The sequence below is a fragment of the Triturus cristatus genome, chromosome 4_1 (assembly GCF_964204655.1).
Source record: "Triturus cristatus chromosome 4_1, aTriCri1.1, whole genome shotgun sequence".
In the NCBI taxonomy this organism is placed as follows: Eukaryota; Metazoa; Chordata; class Amphibia; order Caudata; family Salamandridae; genus Triturus; species Triturus cristatus.
The window spans coordinates 1,200,135,408-1,200,158,291 of record NC_140585.1 but is presented as its reverse complement, the minus strand read 5'-3'; the positions used below and the strand labels follow the sequence as shown (position 1 = coordinate 1,200,158,291).

At 41.8% G+C, this 22,884-nt stretch overlaps 1 protein-coding gene across 2 annotated transcripts in view; it reads right to left on the bottom strand.

Moving 5' to 3' along the window:
• The window catches only part of SLC4A8 (solute carrier family 4 member 8), a 544,868-nt gene that overhangs the window by 231,914 nt on the left and 290,070 nt on the right, over positions 1-22,884 (bottom strand). For both annotated transcript variants that reach the window (XM_085654497.1, XM_085654496.1), the window contains exons 3-7: positions 13,021-13,158; positions 11,614-11,749; positions 9,939-10,099; positions 5,766-5,954; positions 2,289-2,383 (exon numbers count right to left, since the gene is read on the bottom strand). In XM_085654497.1, coding sequence (XP_085510623.1) covers positions 2,289-2,383; positions 5,766-5,954; positions 9,939-10,099; positions 11,614-11,749; positions 13,021-13,129 — 690 coding nt within the window. In that variant the 5' untranslated portion in view covers positions 13,130-13,158. The remainder of the gene's footprint in view (positions 1-2,288; positions 2,384-5,765; positions 5,955-9,938; positions 10,100-11,613; positions 11,750-13,020; positions 13,159-22,884) is intronic.

The following is a 22,884-nucleotide window of genomic DNA, read 5'->3' as shown; positions in this document are numbered from 1 at the left end:
GAATGAGGAGTCAGTGGTACATCAATAGATATGAACACTTAGGGTGTCTGTACTTCTGCCAGGAATCTTATGAAGAGTCCATTATGGGTACAAATTTTATAATATTCTATCTTTCTTTTACCTTTTTTTTACTGTGCCATTGCTTTTTTTCTTTTAATGTTTAATGGGTAAGGGCTTTAGTCTTACTGCTGGGGTTATACAGAATGTGAAAAATAGATATTGCATAGCAACAAAAACATAAATATGGCAGTAATAGTGTGTGATATATTATGCCTATTAGGATGGGTATTATTTCACAAACATAAGTTGTGCAGCAAAGGATTACTGCAGGAAAATGGCAGTAACTACTATGCCCAATGTGGCAAGAGTAATTTAGGAGATGAACATGTAAGAGGAGATAGTAGTCATGCTCTAGAACAGCAATCCACGATAATACCATACATGTTTGTTCAATAAGATGGCACTTCCTCTGCCTTCCCACTAGCGCCGGGACACCCCGTTGGGGTATCTGCGCGCTATACAAGAGTTCTAAATAAATAAATAAATAAATAGGTAAGATGTGAAAGATTACCTTGTGTCTTTCGATCTGTCAACAAATGAATTTATATTGAAAAGTTTCGATGTTCTTTTTCGTGATGCATTAATGTTGATTTACTTTTCTAACTTATCAATTTGATGAACCCATTTGCTTGAATAACTGAAGTCTTTGCATGTACAAAGGGAAAGAAAGAAATATCTATATGCAGTATATTTTCTATGTTTAACACATATCACGTGTTCCTCTTGTTTATATATTCACTTAAGGGCTATGGCGGCCATTCCTGAATAAGGCTCTCTGTGGTTGGTGCCCTGACTTAGATTTACAGTTTACAAGCGGAAAGTAAGAGGTTCATTATCGTGATACTCAAATTATCTTATTAACAATGAATTCTGTGTTTTAATTTACGTGAGATCATTTGTTAGTAGAGTTTTCGCTATGAACTTTCAACTTACACTTGTGCCAAGCCCAACCATTATGAGTCTGATTTTGAATTTTTGTGTGTGTTTTTTTCCGGAATTTTATATAGTGCAAACTTGACCCGAAGACATTGGGCATCAGAGCGCTTTACATCAGCACCAGCTGCGTTACACAAGGACACATTCATTTTTGTTAGGCACGGGGAGATAAGTGATTTGCCCAGAATCACAGGATGTCGAGCATGATTGCCGAGACTTGAATCCGGTTCCCCAGATTTGAGGTCGACCGCCCTAGCCGCTAGACCACATACTCTCTCCTTGAATAGTGGATGGGTATGCAATATAAATTACAAATGCTTTGTAGGAATTCAAATATCTGTCTAATAAAGTATTAAATGATTTCTCCTACACTTGTGAATTCCAAATGTCATACGCATGAGATTTCAAAGCTACCTAACATCTTGTCACTGTCTCACACATTGCGGAAGTGCGGGAAGCAGCACCTCTGGTAGCCCGCCCCATTGTGGAAAACAGGACAGCACATTATGTCTGATGTCTTAATCTGGTTTTCTAACCTTCACTGCCAGTGTGTTTGCCATCCTCTAGGACACCAAAAAATTAATAGTAATTAATAGGTTCTAATTTAAAATAGATTCCCACATTGATGCAGGTCATAACCCATAAACATTGTGCTATTTTCTCAACAACCGAGCTGGAGATGACATCAGGATAATGAAAGTCCAGGATTTCCTTTAACGCCTACAAAATCTGTAGCACATTGCACTGGGCTGGTTAACATCCCTTGGTTTGGTCAGTTCCTGCAGCAGAAGCGAGGCTGAGCCAGACAAACATGGCACCGTCGTTAGTGGGATACATGTGGCAATGCTGGCAATTAGAAAAATGCAAAAACTGAGCTGAAGAAGTTGTTTTTTTGTTACAACTCTGATAGTTTCTGAAATGTGTGAAGCTGTTGATCTTAACGCAGCAAATCTTTTATTGATGCCATTTTTAGGTAAAAAATATGCTTTCTTGACCAGCCCTTTTCTCCCCCTTTTTTTTTTTTTTTAAAGTGCTATACTTTGGATATTTTCTTTGTTCTCTCACGGAGAATGCACGAACCCTGGGTACCTTATGACTCCCCAAGATGTTGTAAACTACTAGAAAAATCCAAAAATACAGTGGGTCGTGGGGAAGCTTAGCAGCCCCGGGGTTAAAACTCTTCTTTCTCCTTCCGCTGCACTTTTAATCCCGCCTTCCATTGAAGTTTAAATGTTAACCCCTTCAAAACTGGTGACTTGGAAATGCAAAGAAAACAAATATAAACAACTCACCTTGCTCAAATCCACTGCACTGCTGTTGTCGTGGTTCACACCGTTCTTAACGTCAAGGGTGGAGGGGGTGGCCTGGGGCGACACGGCCAGGTATGCTGAAGAATGAGAAGCGCAGAAACTCAGGTACCAATGTAATATTGAATGCACTATATGCATATGTGCTTACAAGGTTCGCTGTGAGAGTGATCTTAAAGGCCACTCCACACAAGATGGCTGCCCAAGACTCCATCTTTCACAAATTGATGCCCATGACTTTTAGATGTAAAAACATTTGGCTGGAATCTGCTCTGTGCTCTAACATCAGATATCAATGAACTATTAAAACCTACGCAGTGCAGCTATGTTTCTAATGCATGCTTATGTAACATGGTTGGCTTATATCATTTCACAAATATGAATTTTAGAAATGATTGAACATATGTGCATTATGCATAAATTGTTTATCAGAAGGAAGCACCATATTGACACCTTAGTTAGGCTACTAAATTCAAGCATTTGCAAGATTACATGACATCTGGCTTCATCAGATGCTGAATGGAACTTTTGAAAACTACCCAACAGGAACCCTTTTTACAGCAAAATCTCTTGGCCTCCTTTGCACGGGAAAAACATTCCTCTAAATGAGACATGTTTTAATAGTGAAATGTGGAGTCAATATTTAACTCTTTCGTGCACACTTCCTCACCACCAGCGATGCCATGCTGGAGGTTTACATATTTTTTTAACAGTGCATGCAGTGAAAGCACTCCCAGAAATCGAAGTGGATAACGTTGTAGCTAGCTGACCTCAGTTTTGGATATCTATGACTTGTCAAGTTTGCAATATTTATTTATGTATTCATTTACTTATTTTTAGATAGTGCTATGATTTGTATAAAGTGCTGCTATTACCCCAGGAGGTGTCAGTGCATTTTATAAATAACATACCAAAATACTGACGTGTCTTAAACACACAAAGGAATAATAGTAAAAGAATCATGCACAGTAAATATAAAAAAAGAACATAAGGCTGATAAGGGGAAATGAAAAAGGTATCTAAGGAAAAGGGTATATATCTAAGGAAAAAGTCAATCTAAGCATTCATCTGCTGCTAAGGAGGGTAAGAGGTAAAGAAAGCCTACATCAGTTGCTGGTTGGGGGGGGGGGGAGATTTAAAGATTAGGTGGGCACTCAATAATAGAGGCTTTCATTTTGTATAAAATGGGGAGATACTTTCTTGGCCTCTTAGGTCCCGAGAGAGAGAGCGCCAGAGTGGCAGATTCCATCCAGAGAAGGGCTTGAACCCAGCAGAAAGGGAATCCTTATTCTCCAACTGCAGTCAAATACCTTCTCCGCTTGTCGGCTTTTGCCAACTTCCAATTGGACGAAAGCAGTCTGCTGGTATTTCACGGCTTTGAAATCTGGGCAAGAAATCTGGAATTTAATTATTACTTCCTAGGGCCAGGAGCTGAGCTCTACCTGTCTAATGTAGCAAGGACGCACTGGGCTGAGAGGGCTAGCTGAGAGTTAGGTGACAAATGGGCAGTGCTTAATTTGAGCCGGTGGATTCCAGTGCTTAGGAAAGGCACTTAATTGCCTTCCCCGGGTCTTATGACAGTCTGACACATGGAGGCGCTGTTTGTGTTTTTTAGATATGAGCACAAGAACGGTTGCTTATTAATTAATTATACATTAAACTGACTAATACTAATACTGGGGAGGGGATGTGGTCCCTCGGCTGCGCTACCGACTTGTGTCTTGTGATTCTGGGCAAATCAATTAATCTCCCCGTGCCTGAATATGTAATGTAAATACGGTGCTCATGTACAGCGCTCCAATACCTTCGGGTCGAGTTTGCGCTATATAAAAGATGCAAAAAAAAAATAAAAAAATATACCAGCCACCCAAGCTATTCTTACAGTGTTGGGGTGCTGGAATAGTCTGAAGTGCCACAATTCTAGGAGTTTGATGTTCGCAGGTGTGTTTGTACTGTCCCCCGCAGCGTTGGCTGGGGGGAATGGGTGGTGCAAGCAGCAAATACCTCCTGGCGACAGCCCTGGCACTTATTTCTTTTTTATAAATTAAGCACTGCAAATGGGCCCAGCTAAGACACGCTTGCCTACTGCAAACAACGTTGTTTCAGTTAAACATGTGTCTCCAGAGATGCTCCAGTGCTGAGCCGTGATCTTCCATGTGCAAACAGTACTGGGGCGTGAATGGCCTTCTGATAGGGAAGTGGACTATAGCCAGTCACTAGATAATAAATGCAACCACATCAATGATTATGAAGAGCCAAGCTTTGGGTAACTGCCACCAATGTCTATGCCCATAACTCTCTAAGCTCATATACACGCATGCAAATATTATGCAGAAGCAACTGTATTCTATGCTCTTATGATCAAATGAAAAGATGTTCATGACATGACTCCTCTGTCTGCCACATTATCAATTCCCTAGCTTAGTTCATGCTCCGCTATACCAAGCATGGCTCTACAAGCTTCCCTTCAGCATTGGCACCTTCTCCCTGTGATTAACGCAGCCATGGTGGTGTCCAATACAAAAACATCCATAGACGCCCCTGTCCTCTCACACTACCACACAGCCTTCCCTTGTCTTTCAAAGACCTTGACAGCATAGTTTCTATCATCCTTAATCAATCAATCTGCATGAATAACCTCTTCCAGCTTTGAGTTTGTTGACTCTGTTCCACTTCATAGTTAGTCACTTTCTATGCGTACAGGTTTACTTACAATCTCAGTGCCCAACTATTTGTGTCTGTGCCACCTTGTGCCAGGGTACTTCGCTCTCTGTCCCATTGACTTTGTCACCATGTCCAAGTACAGTCTATGTTCCCAAATTCAAATGTCTATATCCCACTCCCCTGATAAATTGGCTTTACCGTTCTAGTGCCCATGTCTCCCTTTCCTGCTTTCTGTGTCAGCTTCTCCCAGGGTCATTCCTTTCCTTTGCTGGTGTATAGTTCTCCCTGTCGAATTATCTATGTCGCCCTGCCACACAGCCCATGTCTCCCTGTCCTGGAGTCCATATATTGCTATCAAAGTGTCTGTGTTTTCTTGTGCCAGAGTCGGTGTCTCAAAGTTTCAGTGTCCATGTCTCCACGCCCTTTTATCTCACTGAACAAGAGGCTATGGCCAAAGACAACTGCTATCTATCTCAGTATCTGCACTTCCCTGTCCCAGAGTGTGGACTCCTTGTGCCAGTACTAATTTCTCCTTGTTCCAGTGGCCTCACCTACTTGCCCCTATGTCCCTAACTCTGTATTCTAATGTCTCTGTCTTCCGTTTGCATTGTCCATGTCTCCTTGTACCATGGTCCATGGCTCCAAGGTTCCTAACCATGTTTCCCTGTCCCAGCATGCTTTTCCCTCTACCACTCTATCAGTGTTTCACTGTTCTGGTGGACGTGCCTTTCATGCTGATGTTCAGTATTTTCAATACTACTTTTTGACAGGTTTCTCAGTGCTCACATGTAGGCATACCATTTTTGTCCATTGAATGGGGCTCCGATTGCTTTTTGCCAACGTCAGCAAAAGAGCGGACCATGGGTATCAAGTTGTTCCTTTTCTTCTCAATCTGATGGTGATGCTTCTTGAGGAGGGCATCCCGCACTTTCGCTCGAATGCTCTCATCCAAGTCGCTGGCACATTCCTGATGGTCCAGGATCATGTCTGCAAAAAACATGGGCAATAATGATACTCTAATGCTAAGAGATGTGTGTGTAATTCTCCAAATGCATATCCTCTAAAAAACACCTCCATTGATTAATAATCCCAAATAACACTCTCTGGACTGTTTAACGGGTTAGTTTGGGTATTTCTTAATGTGAACACCTTGTTGAGAAAATCACTAGAGTCTTCCGGTATATCTGAGCTTCGAAATCCATTTGGAGATTCAAATGTGGAATTCTGATTGCTCAATTCAAACCAACCGATTTGAATCCAGAATGAATTATACAACTGTCACTCAAAAACACAACAGTTTACACCTGAATCAGGGACTATCTGATGGCCCTAAAATGTTATGACTACTCCAGAATAAACATCATAGATATTCTCAAACTAGGCATTGAATAATTCAAATCTTCAAACATGTGCCTTCAATTGCTAATCATGTTCAGAATCCTGGGATGTATGGATATCATGTTAGGTTGTAGTTTTGTAATATGTGACTGTACTCATGCTAGTGCCACAACTAGAAAATCACTCATGCAATTTCTCAAACAGGTGTTTAAACTGTAAATACAAAAGCTTTAATAAATATCTAAAGCTTTATAGTGTTTTACCATTTTTGTTCCAGGGGGAGAATATCCTCCCGTGGAGAAGCATTACCTGAGAACAATGTGCCTAAGAACCTTACTTTCCTAGCCTTAGGGTAAACAAACTATCAAATGCAAGTAGCCAATTCTAATATTCTTGCCTGTTGATATGATAGCACATTTCTGCTTGTAAATGCCGTGCCTTTATGTCAAATTGTTACACGTATCATGGAAGTCATTTTAAACAGATCTTGCTTAATTTTTAGTGCCTGGTGAGACACTTTAATTTCGGTTAACACATAGTTCCAACATTTCAGGACAAAGATGGACCAGGCAAAAGACAGAATCATTATCTACCTGTGGTTTAATTTGGTACAAGAGGATCTTGAAAAAGGTGCAGGATAAGTAAGAGGCAGTGGAACTGCTCCAGGAGAATGTAACAAAAGTGCAAACTACAGTTTAAAACTCTATTGGGGATGAGGAACACTCTCATGGCAAGTGTAAGATGAAGAAAAGTGATCAAGAAGAAACAATCTCTGGCTCCTGGGCTATCCGGTGATGACAAAGGAACCCTCAGAGGAGCTGTTTCTTGAGCAGAGGTCATAATCAGTGGACCGTCAGCATAGGTTTTGCAAAGAGAGCACACAAGGCCCAGAGGACCCACACCTAAACCAGCTATGCCACTTAGGGTAATCATTTCATGCTCAGTTTACGCAAAAGGGATATGATATTATAACATACAAGATGGATATGGCAACCAGTTTATGAGAGGAACATGTTCATTATTTTTCCAGACTACAATCAGTGGAAAGCTTGTATAAATAATTTGAGGCTGTCAACCAGAAATCATGAGAGCAGAATTGTAAGTACTTGTCACAGTTGTAGTTTAAATGTTTTTTACTATTCTCCCAGACTACTGTGATAAGCCTTTATTCTTTTGATTGTTGCACCTTTATATTCCATTAAAACAGGAGATGGGCGGGAGGGAAGTGTGTGTTTTTATAAATGCCGCATCAGGCTTAGGTTAAGGTTAATTAGGTATTGCTATAGAGTTGAGTTAGGTGGCGTGTTCACTCACATTGATACTGTAGAGAAACTATTCCTCTAGGCTGGGGGTATAAGAATCTGCTGTAGTGACATACAGATTGCAAATTGGGCATACATTATGTAAGAGGTTGATTCTTATGTTTTTGAGACACAGTAGTTGGAATAAGAGAGGACAAGGTGCAGAAAGTATGAGGGAAGGAACTCCTTGTACAAGTATCTCTTGACACCATTGTCGGTGTGCTGTGCATTCGGCCTATTTTGAAGAGGAGTTGGTCTCTTCTAGTTACAAGAAAAGCTTATCTTTGTGAGAGTGAAAGATATTTCAATTGTTACAGGCTTATGTTGGAAAATACAGTTTTCTAATAAGACTGGAAAGGAAATGAAACGTGTTGGAGAGATGGGACAGATGCAACCAGCTTCAACCACTGAAGCTGCAGAGAGTAGGGATTCATAGATTGACTGCACATGTAGATATCTGTGATCTTGCCAGAGATGTCCCCTTTCACCAATTGTATTCACTCCGGCCATGGTGCCACAGGTGCAGACGCTTCACTGGGAAGTAGTACATTGGCGGCATAATAGGCAGAAGGCACACAGTTTCAATGTAAATGAATGAAACCTTCATTCATGCGAGAGACTCAGCTAGCTCTGGGTCACTCCTACTGGAAGAATTAGAGAACGTCAGTCTTGTTTCAGGATTACGCACCAGGTGGCATAGCAAAGATGGAATGGGCCCTGGTGCAAGCACGTAAAATGGACCATTTGATTGATGTCAGTGTAGTATAATACATCAATTATCATAATTCAATGGACCAGTTAGGGCTCTTGGCCCTGGTGCCACTGCATGTGCTACACCAATGGTAATTGCGCCCCTGTACGCACCAACTGTGGCATATTCATGCTGCGCCGTTTCGGCAGCATGGTAAGAATGAAAGTGCTGTCGCTGTGAGACATGGGAATGCATTGGATGACAAATTTAGATACCTGGGGTTACAATTTAATAATGGCACACCTAATGTGATTAGGGCCAATTTGAGTAAAATAGTGTAAAGGCTGAGAAACACTACTCCACTGGGGATCTATAGCGCCCACTAAAGCTTTTCTAATTATCAAACAACCTAAGGTGCACGTGGAGTCAGACAGACCTGGGAATGGACATTCACCCAATGCAGTGATTCGCTATCCATTGGCCACAGGACATCCCTTACCTACTGATTTTAACTATCTGTTGCCATAGACTTATTGTGTTCAATATCAATACTTACAGTGGATTAGGGGTCAGCCCACTGCTTTCCATTCATTGGCTTTCTTGTCAATCTCATTTGCTTTCTTCGCAGCCAATGGCTCCACATACTCTTCTTGTAGTTGGACTTTCCCTGCAGCACAGCTTTTTGAACATCCTTTGATTGGATGGCTTGTATTCTTCCTCCGCTCACAAGAGGTAGCCGCTTTTTATCTTTGAGAACTCCATCGGAGTGCATTTCTCCTGTTCTCTTCCCGTGTGCTACCTTCCTACATCACATCCCTGTCCTCCTGCACTCTTTGAGTTGCTCCCTGTTCATCCGTAAAAGCACAGCAACAGGTGCATTATTGCAACGGTTGACAGAAGGGCAGACTTTATAATGTTGTTTTTCTTTTATTTCCTGCCTTCTATGTGCTGCATGAAAGTACAGGCCATGGCACATAAAGGTTGCAATAATGGTGCTAGGTGGAAGGGCAAATTTCTACACTCCCCCAGTCTGTGTTTGAGGCAGAGGGGTGACTGGAAAAATGTCTCTTTCCCAGGAGGCCAATACATCTGCTCCCTGGGCTATTTCTTAGCACCAAATGGCTAGAGCATTTGTTACAGTTCCTAGTCATGCAGAAAGTAAATGGGAAGAATTTCCGTTCAAATTCAGAAACTTCCTCAGGCAGCTGTTATTTTCTTTTAAGTGCCTGCAACTATTCATCTACATTTCTTTTTAAGCTGGATCACATACAGTAGACTTTTTTAATTCGGTTCACTGTTTCAAGTGAAATTTTCTAAATAAACAGTTTATAAAGATTGAAAATACTGAATTCAGTGTTCAGTTTTAAGACACCCTAATCTGACTGATTGTGTTTAAAAAGGATTTAAAATTTTTATGACACTTTTTGAAATATTTAATTACAAAGAATCATGGGAAAATTCAATAACATTCGCATTATAAGGGCGAGACCTATTGGTTTTTCTAATTCTTGCTTCAAAATGCTCAGAAAATGAATGCTCAACATCTGAGTCTGGGGAAAACACTTTTCTGAAAACGCCTGCTTTTCTCCATGTCAGAATATACAGTCTGAGAAGTAGAGTCCCTCTCCCCTTGCCATGTACCTGCTATCTCCTCAATGGTGTTAGCATGCATGTCAAGAAGGACCGTTCCATTGATGATACAGCTTCTCAACTCAAAGAGGCTGTGCAGGGAGAGTGTTGCCACATACGGTTTACTCCAGCGTTCTCCTCCATCTTCGACGTCCTCCTCAAACTTCAACCACCTAGCAGTAGAGAAAGCGCATAAGTAGAATGCATGCCTTTATCATACAAACCACATGATAGGTATATCAGAGACAACCCTATAGGAAAAGTGCTGCTCCATATAAAATATACTATGTATTATTTTAGCAATAAAAAAAATGAGGAGGAGTGCTTTAAGAATATAATGCTCCAATGGCATGAAGTGACCATGGATGCTATTACACACCCGAAAAGCATGAAACTGTGGGCATTACTGCTATTATCAACTATAATCAAAGGTAAACATAAAAAAAGAAAGAATATCTCAGGTTTAACATCAGTTCAAGATCTGGATGCTAAAATTCTTCATATCTGAATGACTGATATTTTTATTGTATGCATTAAGGTTAAAAATCTAAAGCAATTAAAAAATATATATTTTGTATTCCTTTTGGCATTTAGGATAAAACTACTTTCCACGAAGTATTTCATCCCCCCACATTAACCTAGTGAAAGTGAAAAATATAGTGCACTTTCACCGCATTCACCACAGGATTTACAAGTGTGAAATTAGCAGGTTCAGGCATGTTGGTGAACACAACACACCTGGGGAAAGGGACTACTTTGTTTTAAAAAATATATCTTTCTGGGGTTATATAACTCTTGTAACCCTACAAATTAGGTTTGCAGACAATCTGCAGTCACAGTGTTAGTAATGCAAGCACTCACTAAGAAAGTTATGAAAGTTATAACTATGTCTGGAGTACACCTGAAGCCTCTGTGGATCATGTTTGGGATCAAAACTGCAAATACACTCCTGTTGAAATGTACAGTTTGTAAATCAGACATAAAAGTGAAAATCTACACACAATGTTGGGGTTTGCCTAGATCTGAGGAACTTCGTGAATCAGCACTGAAGTGTTAAACTTCGTGAATCAGCTCTGAAGTGTTAACACTGTTATACATGTAATCACAATTATTTGCAAACACCAGCTGTTTTATTTTAAAGTATGCATACCAGGATAAGAAAAAGAGCATCCTTCCCTCAGAAACAATCTACAATCCTTTCACCTCTATTCTTTCCCAAATAATAGAAGTGAAAGGAGTAAGTACTGTTCTGCTGGAGGGAAGCCCATTCCAGTGAAACAGAGATCCCCAGGAACCGAGGGTCTGAATCCGGCTACCTTTGAACTAAGGGACAATTAGACCAAGAATAAAGAGAGTCCTAGCTCAATTGAATCATTGAGGGTTTTTCCATTTGTTTAGCTAGTTATTGTAGGGTACTGAAATTGATGGATGACTAGTTGGCTAGGCAGGCAATTCTGATTTTGTTCATGGAGTCCAAGCTTAGCCAAGTGTCATTATTCAAAGACTTTCCACTCACCTTATCTTTGCTGGAACATCTGGGCCTGTTACTGACATCATTAGAAGTGCATCCTGATGGTACATCCCTCACAGCGAGTGACTGTCAACATCAAATGCTTTGAAAAGAAGCAACCTAAAGGACTCACGTGGTCTTTTTGTGTTCTGTTTTTTAAATCAAGGCCAGGCTCACCTTGCCGTTTCTTTCCACTCGGCGGCTTCTCCTTCTTTCACGCAGATCTCGTCCAGCTCTGTGAACAGTTCGTGGGGGACATGCTCCTCATCATCCTCTGTGCCCAGGATGAACTGCACGCGTTGGGATGGGGTATCTAGTACAGAAGCAAAAGAGTTGGCAAGAGATGCTAGCTACTAAAATGGTACATGTAAAACTGTGGAATCAAAAACAGAATGAACCCTAGCAAAAAGACCAATTATTGAACAGGATTCCAGTGCAGGAAGAATGGTTGGTTCCCACCAATTGGGAAGAAAATGACAGCCCATTTGAAGAGTCAATGAATAAAGAGAGCGAATATTGACCATTCCATCCACCGAGGTCCTTCCCTCACTCTCTTGGCTGGGTGTCAGGCGACTTGATGAGGTGGTGGTTCCTGCCCACTTCCATTACTTTGGCTGAACAGATTACCAAAGTTGTTCCAAAATGCATTCAGACAGGCTTTAGTTTGCTACAAGGCTCCACTGAGATTGTTCCCTCCTGTAACATCCAAATCCACTTGAAGGCAGTGACTCAACTGGCCTGCAACCATAGGAGCTGTCTTAAACAGACCACTTCCTTCTAGCGCCGTCTGAAGGACATGCATTGTGTAGTTGTGGAAGCAAGGATATAATCACCCTACATTCATGGTGGTCATTAAAGATTACAAGATCCTTACATTTTCTGTGACAACCCCCCTCTTAAAATGACTGGATTGGTCAATTCATTATTGTGTACACCGTACAGCCCACACCGTAAACTGATTCGCCTCTGAAAACTTCCAGGTTTTTGTCTGTTAAGTAATTTCACCATGATCCAACAATCTGGTTATGCATGAAGACAGTAGAACCCTCAGAACATGGTTCCATAATCTGCAATTTAGCAATTTTACTATAGTAGGAAAAGTTGATAAAGTAGGCTATTAAAAATAGCTCCATATTAATGATGATGGTCATGTCTGAGGGCTTTCATTATTTAAATTTCTTTAAAAACACCTTTGATTTTGGTACACGTGTACACATGGCACATCCTTACACATGTTAGTTGGGGAAACTAGTGATTTCACCAGAGCAGAACTGCCAAATGAAGCACAGATAAGCACAAGAGGCATCTTTTTAACACCCTGAAGTAGCATTGAACTGAACATACTTCACCCATGGATACCGCCTCCACATAAGAAGCCTCTTTAAATACAGCCTCCTCTAGTTAAAAAAATATATGAAACCTCTAACATTCAGAGTGCCGGAACCAATATGGCAATGCTTTCTGCGCTTCCTTGCTGCAGATATTAAGGAAAGTTAACTTTTTGTAGCAAGACAGTGTAGTGAAATGTCATTTTCTCAAATCAAGCCCTGGTGGAGTCAGATGAGAGGAGTGGGATATTCTCACCGTGAGACTCCTGGTCCTCCTCCTGGATCACGCCTTTCAACTTATCCCTTTTCCTGTGTTTTTGGCTATGGGTACGGTGGTGCCGATGACTCTGCCTTCCCAAGGGCATACGCACGCCGACATAGAGGGTCCTGTGACCTGAGGAATGAAAAAGACTTCGCTTGAGATCCTTTGCAGGGAGGGAACACATTCTTATAGTAAGAGAAAGTTTGGTTCAGAAAGTGCTTAGATCAAGCTTACAACAAAATCCAAAGATAGTGGTTTTCATGATGTATTTTAAACAATTATATTGCGTTGTCTCCATCCATTATTGATGGATTCAAACCAGTTTACAATCAAAGAACACCTCGACTTTATTTACGGCGCAATTTGTGCCCTAAAATACACTTCATGTTGAAAACAAAGCTCAGAGCACCCTCTTCTCCTGGCTATCCTCGCCCTCTACCTAACATTGCACTGTAGTGTATTGTAACATTCAAATGTGCTTCATAAGCCATTGCAGGGTTCTTAAATGCACTTTTTCAAAAGATTACCAGGCTACATCACAGGGGAGTGCGTGGTTGGCAGTGGGAGCATGTTGGAGAGAAGACTGGCTTGAGAGGTGCTCTTATCTTGTGTTATGATAGTACACCTAGCAATGTGACGCAGGAAGTTCATGACATAAGGACACGCGAAATAGAACTGGAATTAGCTGGCAGCTATAATTTACTCTAACGGTCTGGTATTGTGTTGCATGGGTTCTATACCGCTACAGGCTGTGTTACCGGTAGTCTAGTTTAGGTTACAGGAGGCTAAAAAAACATAGGGACCCTCACAACACCAACCAAGCCAATTGGTAGTGGAGTCCTCAGCAGCTGTACACAAAAAGGGGTGTAATTAGAAAAGGTCCACCAATACATATGGCAACATGCACAAGGCAGAAATGCTGTCAAATGAATAAAAAGATGCCAAATGGGCAAGAATGGAAGTTGCCGACATGAGTAGTAGACAGACACCTTCATAAAGGCGGAGACACTGTCTACTGCTGGACAAACACACCTCATAAGCAAGGAAAGAAGAGGTAAACCAATCACAGAGGGCAATTTGAGAAGACACTACATCATGTTTAAAAGGCCCAGATTCCAGCAGCGCCCCCCCCCCCTCCAATTAGGGCGGAGGAACGTCGCCCCCCTGCTGCCAGTGTTGCAAAAGTGAAAAATAAAACATGCATTATCTTTCACTGCTTCTAGCCTGAGCAGCGTTTGGGGGTGGGGCATTGCTGCTGACTGGCAGCAGGGGAGTGGTGCTCACTCCACTAGTTTACACTGTAAAAGTCACTTTGGCCAGCTGTCTTGCGAAGGACAGCATGACTTGCACAGTGTAAACCTCTCCACCTAGCTGTGTCAGACAGCTGGGTGGAGAGCAGGCACAGGCCTCCTGTGCCTGCTGGAGCGTTGAGGCAGCCCGCTCCAGCCAATCCTGGAGCTGCTCACATGCTGCTCATATGTAGCAAGAGAGCAGCATCAGGATTTGTAGAAGGGGATTGCCTGAGGCTCCACGAGGTGCCGTCACAGTGAGGACAGAAAAAGAAGAATGCACGGAGTAGAGTAGACACGGGTAAGTACGTTTTCATACTTTTTTTATTGCCTTTGTGTCCCCCACTAGGATTGTATCTCGGCCCCGTCTACGCCCCTCGTGTGTTGAGGGTCACCGCCCGCCACTGCCAGATTCCCCCTCATCCTGCTAGACCAATGAACGCCACCAGCTTCCTTTTGAGCTCTGTAGTAATGCAACGTGTTTGGCTCAGGGCTCCGATTCTTCGCAGCTAACCGGTCATCCTACAAGGGCACAGAGAATCACCTCCCCAGACTGTTACATTTATTTGTGTAAAAATAGCAGAAGGAAGAAAATAAGCTAAAAGTGGGCGTGTCCAAGGCAGAGCTTTGCGCTCAATTAGCAACAGAAGTAATTTCAGTGTTTAAACACAGACAACCTATATGCTGACTGAGGTCCTGGCTTCCTAGTTAGGTTGACAGTTGTACGTTTTTAAAAGACATACTAGGATGCAAATACGGTCCAAAGGCTCACACTTTTTTGTCTGCGAACAGTAGTTTGACGGGAGGGATATTAATGGCATTATTTCAGTAACAAACAACAAGAAGCTGAATCTGTAAACTCTACACAAGCAGCACCCAATCTTCTAATTAATGCAAGTATTAAATGCAGCATTAGAAAGAAGAAAATTACAGTTTAAATACGAGGAAGCATTTTACTTTCTTATTATATGCGTATTGATTACAATTACGGCTTCCGGTTTATGGTATTTATTTTTTGGACACTTCCGTCTGTATTTATCCAAATTAATTTTTTGTCAACTTTATCTGTATTTACCCATATTTATTATGGGTTTTGTGAAGAAAAAAAGCTGAAACTGGTATATTTCCACATTTATTTAACCAAAAAATATGCAAAAATGCTTGAATGCCTGCCATGTTTCAGTGATATGAACACCCGCATAAGATAAATCAATGCACTTATATGAAAATATGCACATTTCAGTATCAACCATGTGCATATCTACTGCTTTTTAAGCCTTTTTACAAAAATTCCTTTCTTTTTTTAACCCCCTTACCTATGAATCCACTCAGTTACTGACCTGGCAGTCATAGCAAATTGTATTTAGAATCACTCAAAAAGCACCCAATTTCCGTTTTTAACCACATTTAAAAATAAATACAGACAAGAAAATAAATGCTTTTCTGTCTGTATTTATCTGTAAAAATCAGTAAAAACAGGGAGCCTTAATTACAATGCGGATAAAAACACATATCTGCAACCTCACGCACAAAACAGCGTACTCAAAAAGCATAATTTACATCACAAATAATACATTCAATTTCTAAGAGAACTTTGCATATTTCTGACATTTTGTTTCTCTTGAATAACCACATGGCAGAAGACCAAAACAGAAATCTATACTATCCGCTGTGGATCTGATTCTCCAGCCTTTTCACCTAATCAGCCAAAAGTCACTGCGGTATTTGTCGGTCACCCTCATAATTCTCTCTTAAAAGCAGTTTCAGATGCAATTACCGAAGCATAACTCCACTGTCCTGTGAGGTAGAAGAGTGATTTTAGATATTTATTGTGGTATATCCATAGGCAAGACAATGTGGTGAAATATACTGTGGAATAATCCACAATGTTTGGGCTGATCAATCAACAAACTTCTTTTTAACACTATTGTGTTTTATTACAAGCTGCTGAGATCTTTGAAGTTTTCTTCTCAATGAAGACACAGTCCTTGTTCACTTACAATTATTCCTGACTCATCTTAAGTGTACTATAAAGTTAATGCACCAATAACAATTCAACAACTCAAACATTTCATGATTTACTTTACTGATCATAGCCATAAATGTCCATGAAGTAGAGAAAAAGCAGATAGTTTGAACTCATTATTAACCTACGGATCTGCTTTATTTCTCGGGGTTATAAATTTGCAGCGGCATAAAATGTAATTGTGTATTACATTTTGCATAATGAAATCCTTTCTAAATGTCTAGAAAAAGAATTGCAATTTGAGACTAACATCATAGATCCAAATGTCTACGGCTATTACTGAAGAGAGAATGATTTCCACAATATAGAAAATGGTCTACTGAGACATTAATGTTCACACTCAACAAAGAACTTTTTTCTAGTGGCATTTTATCGAAAATGAACAAGACTCTTGGAAATTAAACAACTGCTTAATGCAGCTGTAGGTTAGAGACTGGAAGAGACAGTATAGAAATGTAGGTACTTGATAAATACAGACTTTTTACCTGCTATGGGGAACTAAAAAAGAATATGAACTTATTATCTGGTAGCTAGAGTTTATCTAGACTACTAGCCAAATAGGCAGATTGACCACTGTCATTGACTGTAAAAGCCCTTGCCATATAAGGATGTGGCTACATTTGAATGTAGGAGGGTACAATCTAATTTTAACAAATAACTCATAATAAAGCGCCAGAACTATAGCTAAATTAAAACAGAGAGTTTGTGATTTTCGTCTTCAGTCAACTCATAATTGTTTAGCTGTGTATGGTGAAAAGAGCAGATAGCTTGAAATAAGTATATATATTTCGGATCAATTCAGGCCTTCTGTTAATATGCCCATGGACACACGCATTACAAAAATGGGGTTACCCATTGGTGGTCGTGGACCTCGGTTCAATGTGGTACAAAAGGCAATGGTCCTAGACCTTTTCTTTTAAACGATATGTATCAAATCTACACTTATTGTTAGGAAACAATTTCTTGAGCATGCACAATGTTAGCTCGCAGTGATAAATACAATAAATAGACTGAAGTGCAACAACCAAGGGATAATTTACCAAGAATTTATTCCAAAACATAAGATGAACAGTAGATTACTTACTGAACCAAACAAGATGAAAAGAAGGGGGAAGCTTGCTCCAATGGAACGTGCGGAAAAGAGAGTGCTCTAGTGTAGAAGCGGTGAAAAGGAATTTCAGGTAGTGTGATAGGGGAAACTTAAAAACATTTATATGCTGGACTGATAGACAAACCTCAGTCTTCGGTAGCCTGGCCACATTTAGACAATAAAGGTTCCTTTACAATCAATTTCAAATACACAAATGTATCCTTGTGTGGCATGTTAGATTTGTGACTTGTGATCCAGGCTGGTTATGTCATTGTAAAATACAGTTGGCTCCGGCACTCTATAGTGTTCGACGGGGCAGTGCTGCTCCACCTGGTGTGCTCTTCACTGACCCCACTGCACAGAGAGAGTGTCTTCACTTCAGCTCTGCCGATTTATGCTCAAGCAGCTGTAAAGGCACCGGGGAACAGGTAAGTAAAGGCACCGTCAGCACCAGTTGAGGAGGCTGCACTGGAGTTGGGGGACACACAGCACAATGTGCCTTGAAGCCTGGCTTCTTTCTCATGCCCAATTACAGAACCAACTACCATGACAAGCTAGGTGCTCATTCTTGGTCATAACAATGATGAATTGGGTCATGGTGCAGGCCTCTCGGACCTTTGGCATTCTGGTTTTTCTTTTGGTGTGACCAGTGGCATAGCTTAGACCTATTGTCGCCCGGGGCGATCCCTGAGTTTGCAGCCCGGTGCAGGTAAAAGCGGGGGGTGGGCAGATGACTTGTTCCTCGGAGGGCATGGGGATGGTAGCCGACAGAAGACTTGCTCACCTCCGCCGCCCCCAAAAAGAGTACTGGCCAGCCCCCAACCCCACCCCTCCCCGCCTAGCTACCATTGGGTGGGACTGCAGGTTTTATCTTACTTATTCAAGTACCTCGTGGCTGGGAGACACTCAGGTTCACAATAGAACTTGGATAGACTCAAGTTCTTTAGTAGCCTCTGTTCATGGGGGCACACAGTTCTGACCGCAGTTACAGGAAACTTCTAGACTGAGAGGGGCTCACCCTTGCCGAGTACTGCAGGTCATCCTCTGGTGCAGCAGTTCTCTTTTGCTCATTTGTCGTGGCCATTTTCCTTCCGGGCACAATCTCCCTCATTCAAGGGCACCTGTGATGCCCCTCTTGAGTAGTCAGTCAGATTCTCCTTCAAAGCTGGATCCCAGCAGCACCTCCTGGAAGTCTTTGTTGAAGTTCCCAGGTTTCTGGTCCTCAGGCATGGGTACTCACAAACATTTGCCCAGGGGTCACAAAGTACAGTCTCTGGTGTGACCGAGGGCCGCACTGATGCCAGCAGGGTGGCTGCAGTAGGTCTGGGTGGGTCAGACATTATGTAAGGAGTTTTAAAAACATGTTAAATAAACGGGCAAGCATTTATTTACAGGTTAGTAAATGTTTGCCCGTTTATTAAAAAAAAAAAAAAAAATCCTGAATATTAGTACTCAGCAACTAAACAGCACCTCGGGCTGTTGTTCACCAGGGGGGTTGCATGTAAAGGCCAAGAGGGCCGCAAACGGCCCCCGGGCCGTACTTCGAGTATCACTTTCCTAAGGGGAACTGGTGGTGAATACCCCAAACCTTGACTACAGAGTTTCTCCGTCATCACTGGAGTGGAGAACCCAAAGGAACAGGCTCCCTCTCTTTATGCCCTTGTTTTGGGTTTCTCACTCATGCTAGGAGACTCCCAGCTCCACCTTGCCTCTCTACTAGAACCTTGTTACAGAGAATTCGGCTGGACTAATCTGAGTGGAATAAGCATACGGGCCAGAACTAGTCTCAGAGCTGACTGTGGGAATACTGTCATGGACTGAATGCTTGGGCAGTCTATCGAGTCCCTTTCTAGAGTGCCTGAAGACAAAGGCAGCTCTTCCCAGTAGCCAAGATGCCATCCCATTAAGAACAGTATACACAAATTACGTAAGGTGCCTCCTTAAGCAGCTCCAAAATAGGAACTGAAAACCTGCTGCATGGATGAATGAAAGAGTTGAACCCAGATATACAATGGGCTTTCACACCGTAAGGTGTGATACTATTATCTCAATTGCAATTGCAATTTTAATTTAGAAGGAGTTACTGCCCCCTCGGAATTACAATTTCCACCCGGGCACTTTGGCTTCTGAAAGCAGAATATTTCACTTCTTTGTCATACCAGGGAGTTCTGTGCACGGTTTTGTCACAGTGTTAAATTATTTTATCATGTCAGAGTGTTCACTGACATGGTAATGTTGCAGTATTCCATTCCATGGTGATGTTAGAATGTCCCATTCCTTTGTCATGTCAGAGTACTCCATTGGCATTGCAGTGCTTATTTTGTAAAATATTAAGTGCCAGGGCTCTGACCAGGAGGCCACTGCAGCTTACACCACCCATTGCCCTTGTCATCGCTGCCAAAACAACTACTCAACATCTCTCTCGCATGTAAATGCGGCAGTTCAGATTATTCCAGGTACCGGAAGCAAAAGGAATGGCTGGGGAGGCAGGTATTAGCAATTTTAATGTATATTGTATCCATAAACAACCAGTTGTTCTGCTCATCTCTAAACAAGATGAGCACCGCCACCATGTGGTGGACTGTTCTAAGTATGGTGTTGACAATTAAGTGCCGGTGCAGAGCATCGGCTCAAATTAAGCACTGGGTCATTGGCAGTTGGTGTTAGTTCTTCGCTTCAGCTGAAAAAACATCTGTCACAGAAGGGGCACTGTTCTAATGTGAAATAGATTGTAACCCCCTCCAGTCTTCTCAGCAGTGTACAGACTTGAAAAAATTTACACATACTTTCAGGATACCAGTTAAAAAAAGCTGCTACACTGAGTGTATTAGCTTCCGGTGTATGATTAAAAATAGGTATCTCAAATCTATTTCCAACAAGGATGGATCCACAAAAGAGTTTTAAGATGATCACTGACCATGTACATGAGTTCTATATGAATTCACTGCATGCATGTTTATCTTATGTCAATATCCTGGAAATCTGGCATGGATCAGGCTCTCCTGGATGTACTTGGACATCTCTGGCTAAACACTATAGACGCTCGTCCTACTAGAGTAAACAATCATGTGCCGCAATAGAAGAGAGGAATAACGGCTTCCTTCCTTTAACGATATATCCGTCACTCGTGTGACACCTGAGGAAGAGCCAGACCCGCGACATTAAATAAACTAAAAAGTGAATCCTCACGTTCGTTTGCTTTGCCTTTATTGTCTATGGGCCCCATTCTCACTCTACACCTTCTGGGCAGAATCCTAAACTTAACTATTCACTTTTCATGGAGCGTCTGATCTAGCTGAGCTGTGTTATATGGAAAGGAAGGTCGCTGACAAACTACAAGCAGAGATATTGCTATGTGGTATATCAGATGCCCACTGGAATATCTACGATAGGGTGTGGGGATAGAGGCGAAATGTCTGCCGCTCAGAGAGGTAGTAGAATAGACTCAAACACATTTCTACTGTGACTTACTACTGATTACTATTTAGAAATATTACCTGGGTTCTGGAGCGAACTTTATTTGTTAACACAAGCATTGGCACAGCCAATAGATCTGTAAATAGCTGCCAGCCTTTGGGCTTCTACAATGCTTGCTGTCTTTGTTGTGTGTTTTGAAAAACTTTATTGTTGGGGAAGCTACTGGGCACTCAATCTGAAAAAAATATTGGCTAAAAGCAAAAATATTTTTATTTGTATCGAAAAGCATACATTGCCCTAGCAATCCTTTGCACTGAAAAACTACTTTACATCTGGGTGTGCGCATGAGAAAGATACGAATGCCGTCACTCACTGTGAAGTTAGCCAATAGCCCCAGCCCTGCCAAGTGCCACGCATCACGGGTTAAACTAACGCATTTCAGTGTCTGTTCCCACATCCACGCACTGAAATGCAATGCCACGTAATTAGAGCACTTCAGTCTTTGCCTCAGCACTCGAGGGGGTCTCAGCACAGCAGTATTTGAGCGAACGTGACCTGCCAGCCTGGAGGGAGTGCTGCTGGTTCCCAGGCACGGACACATTCAGCTTGGGATTCAGGGAATGTGAAATTACCATGCATTCGAGAAGTCAAGGGCGGTGTGAGTACGTGGTCCAGCCGTGATCAGCTCCCTCTTGACCCTAACATTGGACTCTCACTGACGGTCAGACTTTGGCGCTCTGGAAAGGCTGGTATTTCAGACCGCGCCTCCCAAAGGGCATATTTGCAATGTTTTCTCTCCCTGGTCACTGCGCACTGGGCCTCAGTGTTGTCTCCCCGCCTCCGTCCCGAGTTGCTGCTGAAGAATTCAGTGTTTGAGATAGCAAGGGGAAAAAAGTATGATAAACCTGCTTTGTGCAACAGATAGAAGGTGTGTAAGGCCTGTGAACTGCTACTGGGCATAACGGTCCATTCATTTTATCCCCCCCCATATAAAGAGGCATGGTTTGGCCTTTCTCTTCGTGAACCCTATTGTTATGATTTATACATTCTGCCTACGATAATCATACATATTATAAGGTTGATTTATTTTATTTTTATAATGTGTCATTTAGCTTTTTTCCCAGGAAGTGCATGCTTGCAATGTCTTTAGCAGCAGTCGTTTATTTTCACAAGGCTGTTATTCTTGTCAGACGCAGGCTGACACTCTATTTATTTTATTTTTGCAATTTTAAATAGCACTTTGCATATGCACAAGTCATTACATACATTTTTTAAGGCACCGAGAGAGTGAGTGATTGCCCAGAATCACATGATGTTAATGCGACGCTGGGACTCAAACCTGGTTTCCCAGTTCCAAAGTCGGCAGCTCTAGCGGTCGCTACATCCTCTCACTCTGTGTTAGCAGTTAACAGTGGGGTTCTCCTTTGTGCTTGAATACCTGCTGTGTGGGTTATGGAAGTGTACATGATCTGGAAGTGGAAAACAAAAACCAACCATGTGGCACTTTTATGTACTTTGAATGCAAGTTTTACTTAGTGTAATTCAGAGGAAGCAACATATTAATTTAACCGTGTGACATATGACTTTTTGCTTCCTACTGGATAGGTGTTGATCGTGCTTTGAGTGGCACTGGAAAAAGACGGATGTGATGTCAGAGTGATTTTGTTCCTAATTAATTACCCGTGTGCAAGACTTGTATGTGGGGTGAGGCGCTATGCATTTGGCGGGGTTTGAAATAAAGTCTTCTAAGATATCTTCTGCTATGTACCTTTTGTCTAACAGTGACATTTGTAGCTGGTGTGCAAAGACTTGTCTATGCATATGGGTGGTTTATGCAGGGGCAGTGGACTTTGTTCTGTTGTGTGAGAGAAATGTTGTACATTAGTGGGCTGGAAGGACTGTACGTTCTTATCCCGCAGTCTTTTTCCCCCCGCAGAGAATCACAACGCGGTTGTTACAACGACCGCTTTGTGATTCCACTTACCATTACTCCACATGTCTGAACAACGACTTGCGGAGGGGGGGGCCTGGATGTT